Consider the following 13831-nt stretch of genomic DNA (forward strand, 5'->3'; position numbering starts at 1 on the left):
CTATGCGACATGTTTTTTTCTTATTTACCTACCATCATTGTAAACTCTTTATAAGCATTATAAAAGTTTGTGTTCCGTGTTATTTTTAGCAGGTCTGGTGTAACTGCCCCCAGGAGCCCTACGGGTATACGGTAAATACGGCCGCCACCCCAAATTATTATTTTTTTGCGTGAAAATATCCAGGTTGAATTTGTTCTCTTCTCACTGTGCAAGCTTCTAATAACTACCAGGATTATTTTTTTTTGACAGAAATGTTGCTATTTTTAGTCTTGAAATTGTCATTAAAAACTCCCCCATGTCGAGATTACCTCGTGTTTATTGTGCTCAGTGTTCCATTCTAACCCAGATGTCTAACTCCTTTCGTTTAACGTTGGGTATTCAAAGGGAGGGTCATTATTCATTAACAATGTGATACGTAAATATATTGCTTGTGATTGGTTGGTTGGGATGGCTAGATACATGTTTGTGTGATTGTCTTTTTCATTTTTATGTTTTCTCCTGTTAGACTCTAAATGTATGTCAGATGACCTGTTAAAAATATAGATAGAATAAGCATATGGGTCTAGCATAACACTGATTTGTAAATATAATGTGACATGAATACATGTTCAAAACCAAATATAGGTTAAAATGAAATAAGACAAAAAAGACTTTAGGCTTCAGAAGAACCATGAAATTATTATGATGAGAGAAATGAGCAAATATTAATGTCTGGTCCATTAAGCTCCCAATTTTAAAAAGATTTAAGTCAAACTAAGTGAACAAGGAAGGGATTTAGAACCACATGCCAAGATTTATGTCAGTCAGTATTTCTGTTTTGCCCAATTTGCTTCTATATAATTACCTTGCGATTAATTTCAGTTTTGACATGTTTCGAAAAGTTGAGTCAATTTTTTTTTGTTTGAATTGGCATAGTATTGTGTATCAGAAAAGAGCTTAATTTACTCATAATGAAAATAGAATTCATAACATGTAATATTTGCTTACATTATTGATTTTTTTTTGTACTGGCATGGCTAAAACAAACATTACACATATGTATGTATTTAAGTTTTCAGTTTTAGTTTTGTTACACCAGACCCTGCTTCTACAACTGGAACCAAACTTTTTACTCCTCGTAGAATTGGTTGCCATGTGGCGCTAGTGTAGAACATAAATCCCGCCCCTACCCAATAAGTGATCTTTTCAATGTTCTTCCTTTTCTCTTTTGAAATCCCCAACTTTCTACAGAATGCTTCACAGCCCCCTTTTTGAACATTGTATTTTGTCAACCTTTTTTCTTACATAAATATCGTGGAAAAGTAAATGTTGTGAAACAGAAGTAATTTTTGCGCAAATGTTGCGAAAGGAAAAAAAAACATACCTGAAAAAAAATTTCTAATATATTTTATTTTTACATGATTATTTCTTTTTCAGTTATACTTTATTTGGAATAGGTTTATCGCATTAATGTGATTTTATCTGTTCTCTTTAATGGAATAATCATTTATCATATTTTAATTTAATTTTAGATACTTTTAACTGACATGGTTTTATGTAAGATGATTTTACAGAACAAAGAACATATATTTCAGTTCTTTTTATATGTTAAGCACCATCTTGAAGATTATGAAATATACTATTTATCCTTCATTTCAGTTGAACAAGTTAAATCAGATGTCATTAGGACAGCCGGTTCCCATGATGCCGCCAACAGCATACTTGCCAGGTACCAGAATTTTTTTTTTTTTAAATTTTAGCGGCAAAAAGATCTTTCTTTTGGTAAATGTAAAAAAAATTAGAAATTAAGAAATAAAGTTTGGATATTTCAACCATGCTGTGCTACATGTGTTATGAAAATGTCAATCTGCAGCTGAGTGGTTAAGGTCATATACTTCGAACCGTCTGCTTCTAGCCATTGTTTGTTCAAATCCTGCAAGGGACTTTTGATTCTTTCTTGTTAAGAAGCTATCCAGCTAGCTTACAGAATGTTGGTGGTTCTACTTGGGTGCCAATTCAAACCTGAGTTAATGGAGGTCTTCTTCGATAAGTAAACCTAGGAAGTTGAGATATGACTTCTACTGTGTTAGTGCAACATAAAACCCAACCGAATTCATAAAAAATGCCAATCAAGTAAATTCCAATATGTATGTGAAAATAATTGGGATTAGATTAGTTATAACGTAAATAATGATTTGTTTTTGTGGGGGGGAGGGGGTTGTTGGTAAACATGTTGTATTTATTCAACAATAATCTATGAAGTCGTAAACATGCAGCTGCTAAATAAATTAATTTTTGGTCAGGTGGCATGGAAATAATATTGCATCCAAGGTGGTATAAACTGTTTTGTTTACAAGTATCACTTAAAAGTCTTGTTGTGCAAACATTTCTCTAATTACTTGATTCCTTTTTAAATTGAAGACGAGAAGCAAATGTTTTGTTGTTAATGCTTTCAGTTTGGTTTCATATTCTTTTTTTTTGGCACAGATGGAATTAAGCTACATATGTTTAAGATGAAGGTGTTTTTTGGATAGGACTAACAAAGAAATATTTTCACTGTGTAAAAGCATCTGTAGATTTTACACTTATGTAAAAAGGATGTGGATACAGTGTGCGGCATAAATTTTTTTCGAGCCTTAAGCTCAAATGTATTTTTGATCGAGTATTAAAGCTTGTGATTTTAGTTGTTTTGTGTTTTGAGGAATTGCATAATATACAGATTCGGATCAAAGCTCTTGGCTGTTATCCTTAATCCATGAATTAGGGAGGAGCTCGGAATCAAACAATACTGAAAACATACAATATTTCTTGAGAACCAAAAATACAAGGGGGAAAAAGAGACACACTTTGATATTTTATTTTGAACTTTTATTTTTAGTATCAGCAGCCCCAGGGTACGCTCCCATCCCATTTCAGCAACGACCTTTACAGAACGGGCCAATTGCAACACCAAATGGTCAACAGACACACGAAATGAATATACCTAACGATCTCATTGGATGTATTATTGGCAGGGGAGGACAGAAAATCAACGAGATTAGGTACGACCCTGCCCTTAACTTTTACTGTACTAATTATTAAGGTCGACACAGTCATGTATTATGGTCGTTGGATAAAAGACAAGGTTACCTGTTAAGGAGTTAATAGGCCTGATGTGCCATTGCAGCGTTAGTTTTCAACTATTTTCCCATTACTAGTTAAAACCATAAATTCTAGAAGCTTCAAGTAGTTAATGGCAATAAACTTTTTGTCCTGTAAAAACAGTTCTTCCTGTTTGCCAAGAAGTGAATTTATGTAAAATTGTACATTATGGCAAGTGTTTATGTAAAATATAAAGAATTAAAGTTTTTTGTTTGGTATGTAATACTGTTCTTTAGTTAATGCAGTAGAAAAAACATGGCTGGAAAAAAAGATCAGAAATGTTATGTGTAATGATAATAATTTTTTTTTCTGCTCCCTATTTACAGACAGATATCAGGTGCTAATATAAAAATTTCCAACGCAGAAGAGGGTTGTCCCGATCGAAAAGTTACAATAACCGGAACTCCGGAAACTATTGGCATGGCTCAGTACTTAATAAACACCAGGTAAGTGTAGCAATAATACAATACGAGACAAAAAAAAGTTAAAATCTATACAAACTGACTAAAATCCTTTTGGTTATGACAAAAAATAACCATTATTCTATTATTATTGTAAGTTTGAATGTTTAATCCGAGATAAAAAATAAAACAAAATCGGAAAAAAATTTCTGAACATAAATATATCTATTTTAAAAAAAAACAACTCAGTTTGTATGGACTATTGTATAAGACAAAGCAAGTTGTATAGTCTTGTTTTGTCTTACGTTTTATATATATTTTAGTTTTATTGATAAAATGGTGTTTCAAGATTTTAAAATGGACCTCCCCTTATTCTCAGTATTTTGGAGAAAATGTACATATTTGAGATAGCAAAAAACTGTTGTCATCAAAGCTGTGAAATTTTCGGGCCATTTAAATTTTGACACATCATTAATTTATTATAAGATAGTACAATTATTATTTTTGCCAAGAGTAACCTCTCTTTGTGAATTTTAAGCAAGGGAGTTAACTCTGTCAGACGTGTCAGGAATTTGTCTCTCCGGCCTTATGTTTCTTATAAGCAGGGGAGTTAACTCAAGCAGAAGTGTTGGGAGCCAGCTCTCGCAGGGGAAGCAACTGCCTTTTGTGCTTTTGTAAAGTTGTTTGAATAAATAATAACATCTCCTTCCACAGGATTTTTTTTCTCTCAGTTACTTTTCAGATACTAAATTTCAATTTGTTATACATAAAAAAACTTACTCTTTACAAATCATTTAGACTGAAAAGTTTTGGGAAATGTGGGTGGGGGGGTGTCTTTTTTATGTGGGGAGCGTCTATTAGTTTTTTTAAATTGATGAAAAACTGTGGAAGGAACTAATTTGGCAATTAGTTTCTAGATCCTTGCTTCGTTTTCCTTTATCAAACAATAACCAGCAAAACTATATTGGTCTAGAATTATCGCAGTGTGTGTATTATAGTCCAACTTTAAAGTCAACATGCAGATTATTGCCGATATTTGGAGGGATGAAAGCTAGTTTAATTTATTTATAGGTTTAGGGCAGACAAGGGTATTTTTGTGGGTTTTTTGGGGGGGAAGGGGGGGAGGGGTGCATCAAGTAAATTGAAGTAAACCAACTATATTTGTGAATATAAATAGAACTACTTTGTGAGGAATTGTGAAAATGTAATTTTTGTTGTATTTTTTATCATTAAGGTGCTTTAAAATTTTATTGAACTGAAATTTAAACATTGAAATCCGAAAATTTTAGATTCAATGGTGTTGGGGGGTGGGAGAAGAAAATTTAAAGTGTGACATTTTTTGATTTTTCGGCATAAATAAAAGTTAAGTTGGGGAATAAGCTAATATTTTTTATGAGCCAAAAATTAAAATGTTTGTTGGTATATTTTCTGCATGTTGACTTTTAACTCAGTATTGATAATAATCTGGTTGTATTTCTAAAGTATGCATGACAAAAAATTTTACATTGTATTTGTCAGATTTTATGACACTCACTGCATTAATGGCTTATATCTTATTTTTTGTGGTACTTTAGTAATAAATTTAGTTTGTTTGCACTAAATCTGGCAAAATTCAGGTTTACTTTCGAACTGTTTCTTTTTTCGACCATCTTGGTTACTTTGCTTTTAAGTTATGTATCGGACTGCATTGGAAATGTATGGCTGAAAAGAGTTTCGAGTTTTAATATAAAACTTTGAATGCCAGGGATGATTATGACTTGTCTATGCCACCGGTATAAAGTCTGGTAAAGCCTACACATATGTGTTTTCTGTTAGTTGCTCAATTTAAAGATTTTGATGTTGGGACACCTTAAAATGACAATGGAACATTCTAAATTCATAACAGGTCAAGTCAAATATACAAAAATTGGGGGTGTTTTAATAATAGTGGGTTCAGTACAACAATGTTTTTAACTTTTATATTGCAGTATTACATTGAAGCGCGACTGGGGAAATTCCTTTTTAAACTTAACCACTTCTTTGTCTAGTTTTACTTCGAAAGAAGCAGATTTTAAATGGGCGGTAAATTTATTATGATATTACAAACGCTTTAAGGTCATCCAGATGTATCTTTCCTGTAATTAATTTACTTTGGGTTATTTCATATGTTTCATGATTATCTAAGAAACTGAAATGAAGGGAAAATGGTAAATTTATATTAAATAATATAAATGGAGGATGGTTATATCAGCAACTTTAAGTTGTGTTTTTATTGCCTTTACAGTATATGTGCCACTTATGTCCTTACTAATTCTTGACTGAAAATTGAAAATTGGAGCATACAGGTTGTAGTTTTATTCTTATTGATACGTTCTTTTTTTCCACACGAGTATACTTAACTGGAACAAGACATGTACATTCCTATGTGTTTAAGTAGTGACAACCCTCAATCCCAACAGATTAACTAATGGTTAAGTTGAGTATACTCATGTGTTCCCATGGCAGCCACAAAGAAAGATGTTTGCATTTTCCCGCCTAAAATTTGAATTTACGTCTGCTTCTGTAAAAAAAAAAATTTCTTTTACTTTTTCTTTGGCAATATTTTAGATTTTCTCTCCAAAACTTTAATTTGTTTACAAGTATTTTGAGTAATATGGGTGGGGTAATGCATAAAAAGGCAAGCATCTTTTGACATTGGTTAGCCAGATGTCCAAATGTTGGTGTTTAGTGATTGACAAAGGCATGCATTCAGAATATATTCCTGTTCACAAAAAAAAACAGACACAGTAAAACAATCAAACTATAATGGTAAAAGATGAAAATATTAGAAAAATAGATCATCCTTTAATATCGCATCAAGTTTATCTCATATAGTAATTTTTGCTTTTGGAAAAAGCATGCCTACAAATTTGATATTTTTCATTAAGAAAAAAAAACCACTTTAGAATATGAAATTTCAATTTCTGTCAGATTTTACAAGAGAAAATACACCTGCTTTCTCATTATTATCAGCTTGTATATGAATTAAAACTAGTTGATTTTGCTATCCTTATAGGTTATGAAAATTGTATATTTTATGTAAAGGAGTTCAAATATGTAGGCATCGCGACTCGAAAATTCATTTTTCTAAGAGAATCAATTTTATAAATTTTTTATCATTTCATTGTTAAATGATATGCCAGGAAGACTCTTAAGGCGTCATATTAAATAAGATTGAAATTATAGGTAAAAAGATAATTTTTAGAAAATATCAACGGTGGATTCCTCAGTTGTGAAAGCTTATCAGCGGTCCTTATTTTCCTTAGTCTCCCGGCCATTTAAAAAGTTTGCTTGTGTTCTGTGTATCGTATATTTATATATATTTGTATAATAAAAAAAGATATTTTTCACAGCAAGGTTTAGTTGATAATTCAGATTCCGTAATCAGCACTGTCGTATGAATAGACCAACACAATCCAAATCGATGTCTTTAGTTGTTACTTCCTAAACACCTTCATTTACCTACCCCAAGATATAAAAAATCCCACAAACGAATAAAAGCAAACAAATTATGAACAAAATTACATATTTATAAAAAAAATATAATATTTTTAACTTTACTTTCCATTTGGAAAGTAGAATCTGCAAGTCAATTTAATGGAATTCGATCCTTTCTAAACACTTAATTGATGTTTGCTTTAACTGTTTGGGGATTTTTTCTTGGAGTGGTGTATTTTATGGAATTACAAATGTAATGCTATTCAATCTCTTATAGTGATTGAGTTCACAGCCTTGCAGTTGTATTTCCTAGTCCTGTTTTTTATTTGCCTGCACGAGGTTTGTGGTTACTGTTTATCCATCTGTCTAATACTTTTCCCATCCCGTTTTTTTTTCTACAGCATGGAATTACATAAGACTCTTGTCCTAGATCCTAACTCCGCTGCTACGTCCCCTACGAGTACTGTGAGCCCCACGTCTGTGAGTCCAGTGACTTCTATGGCACCACCAACAGTATCCCATCAAGCAACTCCAATGCCGATGTCGTTAACCATTCCAGCGATGAAGCCACTTCAGCTTATGGGGATGAATGGACTCAGTGCAATGCCGGCAAATTTGTCTTCTTTTAACGGCATTAATGGCTTGAATAGCATAAATGGGTTGAATTTTCAATTTATGGACCCTTTATTGATGGCTGGGGGAGTCCCCCAGCCGGGACCACAACCAGCTTCTAATTTTACCGGAAAAGTGCGTCTGGGCATGGCAGCAGTGAAAACCGGCTCGCCAAAATTTGCACCCTACTAACATTGACTTTTATATGTGCTGGTTATGTTAAATAGAAATAGATTTATATTTATATATTTGGTTGCTTAAATTCTGTATAAAAACATATTTTGTGTACCCGCATATTCAGAAATTTGTTATACATTAGTCATCGATCTTTTTATTATTATTTTTTTTCACGACACCCCTGAATGTTCTTTTAGTTTCGCTTTCAGTTGTATAGAGCACCCAATAAGTGTTCATTTTGTGATTAATCGTTATGTTTTTTTGTTGAAAAATCAAGGCGATGTTTTCATTCACCTTTTTACCTTTAGGTGTCTTGATCGTAAGAAAACATTACAGTGTAATGATGATTTATACTGGAATAAAAATGGCAGCAGATTTGGTTGATGAAAAATTCTGTTTTTTTGTAGATTTTATAAAGATAATTAGTGAATCTGTTAATGATGCAGTCAATCATTGACAAGTTCTTGTGTTTCATATCCTGCACTCATGAAGTTGTCAGAGCATCTTAAAATTTGATTGGTTAAAATTTCAATTTCACAAAAATATTTGATAAAGAGCTTGAATTTGATTGGTTGAAATTCAAATGCTCCTACATTATCGTCTACTGAATCTTGAAAATGATCATATTTTATTGAAATCTTGCAACTGATTGATAGAAGTTAGATTATTTGATTATTGTTTACTAATCTTGAATTTAATTGGTTAACATATAAAATAATCATATTTTTATTTTAAATCTTGCAATTGATTGATAGAAATTAAATTGTTATTAAAAGATGATTTACTTCAGATCTTGAATTTGATTGGTTTTAAATTGTGTTATCTTTTTTTTTTCATTTTATGTACATAGCTACATAGGCCTTGGTGCAATGATCACCCCACTTTGTTCATACATTGGATTATTTCTGTATGTGGGTACACAAAATGTGTGTCTTATATTCTATAATGATTAAATGTGCTGTGTACATAATTCTAATTAGTTTGTAAAAATTGTGATAAGCACATGTTCTCCAAGAAAACATTAACAATACTTTGTAAAGATAGTTATATGAAATTGAAAATGACACTTGATACAGTGTTTAGCGGTGTTTCTTTTTTTTTTAATAATTTGATAAATCTATAAGGAAAAATATGCACTTTCACGAGCAAACAGTGCTTTTTATCCTTGTTCTTTTCCCCCCTACTGACTTGGTTATTAAAAACGTTATTAATAATGATGACAAATTCCAAAAAAGTGATAAAAATAATTTTAGAGTATCAAAATTTTTAAATCTTTGACATAAAAAGAGAGCATGTGCCGAAGACAATATTTACAAACTTAAATACAACTGGTGGCCTTTGTCAGGGGGATATGTTACCTCCAATATTGTTTGTAATAATTGTACAATTTCTTGCTAGCATCAAGATCATGTGATACACATATCCAGTTTATATTTAAATAAGAGGTTTATATGAGCCGTGTCACGACAAAACCAACATAGTGGGTTTGCGATCAGTTTCTGTACTTGTAATAGGGTTGGTAAGCGAACAGCATGGATCCTGATCAGACTGCAAGGATGCGCAGGCTGGTCTGGATCCATGCTGGTCGCAAACCCATTATGTTGGTTTTGACATGACGCGGCTCATTTATGTAACAATTTACCCATGATTCTTGTTGTGTCATTTTTCTTTTCATTTTTTTTCTTGTTTGTTTTTTCAAAAACCATTTTTAAATTTTTCAATTGGCTCATTTTTATTAGAAATGTCTTTAATATTTATGTACAGTATATAGATTTTAGTGTATAACTTTATGCCTTGTTGGTTTTTTTCCCATCTGAATTTAATTAAACTATGCTGTTAATAGTTATTTAACATACATTTTTTGTCTAAATAAAAATATTAAAATGTTAAATATTTTTTTTTATTTTTTTTTTTCTGAAATAAGAATATGGACTTGATTTTAAATGAAGGTGATTTTTTTCATGTTGCTTGCTATTAAAGTCTAAATTTGCATTTGAATTTTTAATATTTTGTTCATTATTGTTGAATTTTTAATCCCACCAGTTTTGGGGCTGTATGTTTACAATGGCAGTTTATTATCTTTCTTTTTTTTCTCCATTTTTACATTTCATGTAATTTCACAGTCTGGCATAGAAGACCATTATCATGAACTAAAGGGAGGTAATTTGGAAGAGGTTAAAGGGGAGAAAAATAAGATTTGATAAATGTTGAATTTAATGAAGTCACATGTATGCCATCTTCAACTTATTTTGATGATTTATTTGAAAAGAAAGGAAATTTCAAGCAGAAGTATTAAGAGTTCTATATCAGTCATTTAAACAGTAAAAATTACTGTATTTTCTCAAAATGTCAGGTACAATATTTTTAATAAATGCATTTTTAACTTTACTAAAGGGATATAAATATCAGATTGGTTTGTATTTAATAGTTATAATTTTGTCTTTGTGACTTGTGAAAATATTAACGCTTAAAATTTCATTGAAAAATGTGGAATAAAAATTTCTTCTTTTTTTTTTTCGAAATTCTTTTCTTTTCTTTTGAAATAAGTTGGCAAAACTTCATTGGGTGAAAATTTGGTGTCAGTTTATGTGTATATTGATCTCTAAAATGTTTTTATTGTCTTTTTATCAACGTGATGATCACTTGACCTCATTCTTAGAAAGAAATTAATTGCAATGACATAATTTTATCGAGGAATCATTTGATGTTAGTAAGAGCCATTTTAATTCATGTATAGTACTTATCCAGGTCCTGTACTAACTATTTACATTGTTCTATTGAATGGTATTCAACGGAATATTCATGTAAATTGACAATCTGTGGAAGTTGGTTGAATGAATTTGTTTTAGGACACAAAGAAAAAAAGATATACCATAATAGAATCAGCTGTCTCATTTTATCAAGATATACACAAATGCATAATAATGTACCCAAAGACAGAGATAATTACCGAAATCCATAATTAAATGTACCATAATTGACAATAAAATACAGTATTTTTTTATTTAATATGAATTTCATTATCTTGTTTATGTATTTAAAAGAAATAGGTTTCATAAATTGTTTCATAAATTATTTCATAAAATCTGGATATTTAATAAATGTTGGTGTAAGTCACAAAGTTTTATTTCTAACCAGAAAAGGTTCATGTTTAAAAGGTCAAGGCTGAAAACTTGCATTCATTTTCCTATGAATTTGACCAAAGAAACAACATTTGCTCACAGTAGTATTAAAGACTATGGAAAATTTTAGATAAACAAAAAAGTTCATGAAATTTTTTAACTCTGTTTGACACAAATATGGTAATGTAAGAAATAATTTGTAAGTAATAAAATGTAAAGTTATATTATAAGATATTTTACTTTACAAATCTTCCTACATTTTTAAGACAGACTAATCCCCAATTGTCTTATCAACATTCCTATGTATTTTTATAACATACCATATTTATTCTGCAAAATGATCCGAAACTCGAGGACTGTATTTTATTCGTATGAAAATGATTGGGAACACAATAATGTTTTTTACGGTAACAATATGCAGGGAGCTGTACTGTTTACATATACCCTTCATCATAATGACATTCCACTTAATGTCTCCATACTAATTTATAATCCCTTAATCCCCTTACCTTATTTAAAATCCTTAAAGCAACTTATTCAGTTTTATTTATATGTTGGTCAGTCTCCTGCTAATTTAATTATGATATATTTTTACTTGTAAATATGATAGGCACTCCTCGCCCAAAAAAAACCCCTTACGTTCTTAGAAATTTTATTGTGATTTTTACCATAGGTGGAGCAGAATTTTGGTTTTTATTTTCATGGTTATCATTTGTGGAAGGGAAATGAAATGTTACAAACTAGTCATTAAGTTTCCATTATACTAAAGTGATTCTATTTGTCTAGTCAAGCTTAATTGTCAGGAAACCTGTCCCACAAAAAAAGAAACTTCTTAAAAGTCAGAATTTAAAATTCTATTTTTGATGTATTGGAAAAGTTAAGCAATCATTTTAACGAAGTTGAAAATAATGAGTCGGAATTAAATTGCTGATGCTTTTGTTAGTTTCCGGCTTTCGAAATCATCTATTTACCATTATAAACCTTAAAGAATTTTAAGCTTATATTGATTAATCTAATATTGATTTATGTTTTATTATTGCAATATTTTAAACTGTTGCAATACTTTCATTTTAGTTGTTAGTGTTCATAAGTATTGTTAATTGAGTTCATTGAAGATCATTGAGTACAACAACAGTTCTTTGAGTTCATTATTTTTGTTTAGGTTTATTAATTATCCTTTTTTGTCATTGTTATTGAGCAATCACCAAATAATGTTCCTTTTTTTAGAAGAATTAGTATTACTTAATTTTGCTTTAATTATTATTATTATTTTTGTTTTTAGCTTTAATATTTTTCATGTTTGTTATTTAAAATGATTTTTTGTTATCACAAATGATCATTTGAGCTACATTGTTGAAATAATGTCCCTATTTCTAAGTCAGGTTATTATATTTGTGTACAAGAATTGTTCTTGAAATCTTTATTATTATAATTATTATTATTATTATAACTATTATGATTTATTTTAGAAATCCAGTTATGTGTGTAGTAGTTCTGTAAAAATAAAAGAAAATGCATGTTGATTATTGAAATATATATTGCATTCCTTATTACTTTTTTTGCATGGTTTAAGCATGTTCATAATGTCCAGTATAAATCTAAACTACAGTTGTTTATCCTTGTTTATAAAGCAATAATTGCAATGGAATGACTCATCAAGAAGTTGTGGTGATTTTTTTTGTGGTGAATTGGAAAAAATATGGGTTTGGGAAGTGACCAGTTAGGATAGGATGATTTAAGGGTTAGAAGAAGTGCCCAGTTTTAAAGGCATGCTTTGTGGGTTAGGAAAGTTGGGGGGAAGTGACCAGTTTTGAAGGTATTGATTTGTGGGTTAGGGAAATGACCAGTTTCAAGTTGGTAGCATTGGGGAAGTGACCAGTTATGAAAGGTGTGATTTGTGGGTTGGGGAAGTGACAATTTATAAGTGGGTATGTTTAGGGAAGTGATCAGTTATGAAAGGTGTGATTTGTGGGTAGGGGAAGTGACAACTTATAAGTCAGTTAAGTTTGGGAAGTGACCAGTCATGGATAGCGTGATCTGTGGTTTAGGGAAATTACCAGTTTTAATAGGGTCGTGTGTGGAAAGAGACCAGTAAGGAAAGGTATGATTTGAGGGTTAGGGAAGTGACCAGAGTTAAATGGGTAGGGTTGGTGGAAGTTACCAGTTTAAAAGGGGTGATTTGTGTGTTGGGGAAGTGACCAGGTATAAATGAGTAGGTAGAAAGTGACCAGTTATGAGAGATAGGGTCGGCAAAATGGCCAGTAATGAAAGGCTGATTACCAATAATGGTATATGAATATGGAGGTTGTATAGTTGTTTGAAAAAGAAAGGGGTGCAAGTTATTGTTTAATTCATTTATAATATAAATTCATGCAAGATATCTGAATGGAGTTATAATTTATGGAACAATGGGCAGTTAAAAGGTTGCTAAGGGGTTACAGTGTTTTGACTGTCAACCAAGTGATATAGGGGTTTGATCCCTACCATAGTAATGACCATAGTTATACTATATCAATATTATGTCACTGTGATTGTACGAGGGTGATTGGAACACAGTAACGGCCATTAACTTCCATCATGCAGTTAACACATATTTACTTACTTTTTTCACCAATTTGCAAAGAACTTCTGCAAAAAAAATCACCATTTTATTTCAAATATTGCTTTATAGACAATGTGCACAAGTACAAATACTCTATGTGAATATCTGCCAGTACAACATATCTTTAGGGTTTATCTCTGCACAGTTGTGACTAACCCTCATCGATCAACTTACGCCCATTGGTCATTTCTAGTTACAACTGTACCGAGTTAAACCATCAAAACATGTTTTTGTATAGGAGAATACCTCTGTTTTATTCGAAAAATAAAAAAAAAAAGATAGAAAAAAAAATATATAAACTTTTTTAAAAAAGAAGAAAAAAAAGATGTGGAATAATATAA

At 30.9% G+C, this 13831-nt stretch overlaps 1 protein-coding gene across 14 annotated transcripts in view; it reads left to right on the plus strand.

The window, feature by feature from the left end:
- LOC132735586 (poly(rC)-binding protein 3-like) overlaps nt 1-13831 on the plus strand; it is a 100592-nt gene that overhangs the window by 82818 nt on the left and 3943 nt on the right. For 8 of the 14 annotated variants that reach the window (XM_060722547.1, XM_060722556.1, XM_060722549.1 and 5 more), the window contains 5 exons: nt 90-131; nt 1639-1708; nt 2858-3020; nt 3447-3566; nt 7379-13781. In XM_060722547.1, the coding sequence (XP_060578530.1) occupies nt 90-131; nt 1639-1708; nt 2858-3020; nt 3447-3566; nt 7379-7781 (798 nt within the window). In that variant the 3' untranslated portion in view covers nt 7782-13781. Of the gene's footprint in view, nt 1-89; nt 132-1638; nt 1709-2857; nt 3021-3446; nt 3567-5784; nt 5846-7378; nt 13782-13831 lie in introns of those variants that run through there. The other 6 variants (XM_060722555.1, XM_060722558.1, XM_060722561.1 and 3 more) reach the window with 4 other exon arrangements.

This window comes from Ruditapes philippinarum, unplaced genomic scaffold (genome assembly GCF_026571515.1).
Source record: "Ruditapes philippinarum isolate M1 unplaced genomic scaffold, ASM2657151v2 ctg1366_1_1_1_1, whole genome shotgun sequence".
NCBI lineage: Eukaryota > Metazoa > Mollusca > Bivalvia > Venerida > Veneridae > Ruditapes > Ruditapes philippinarum.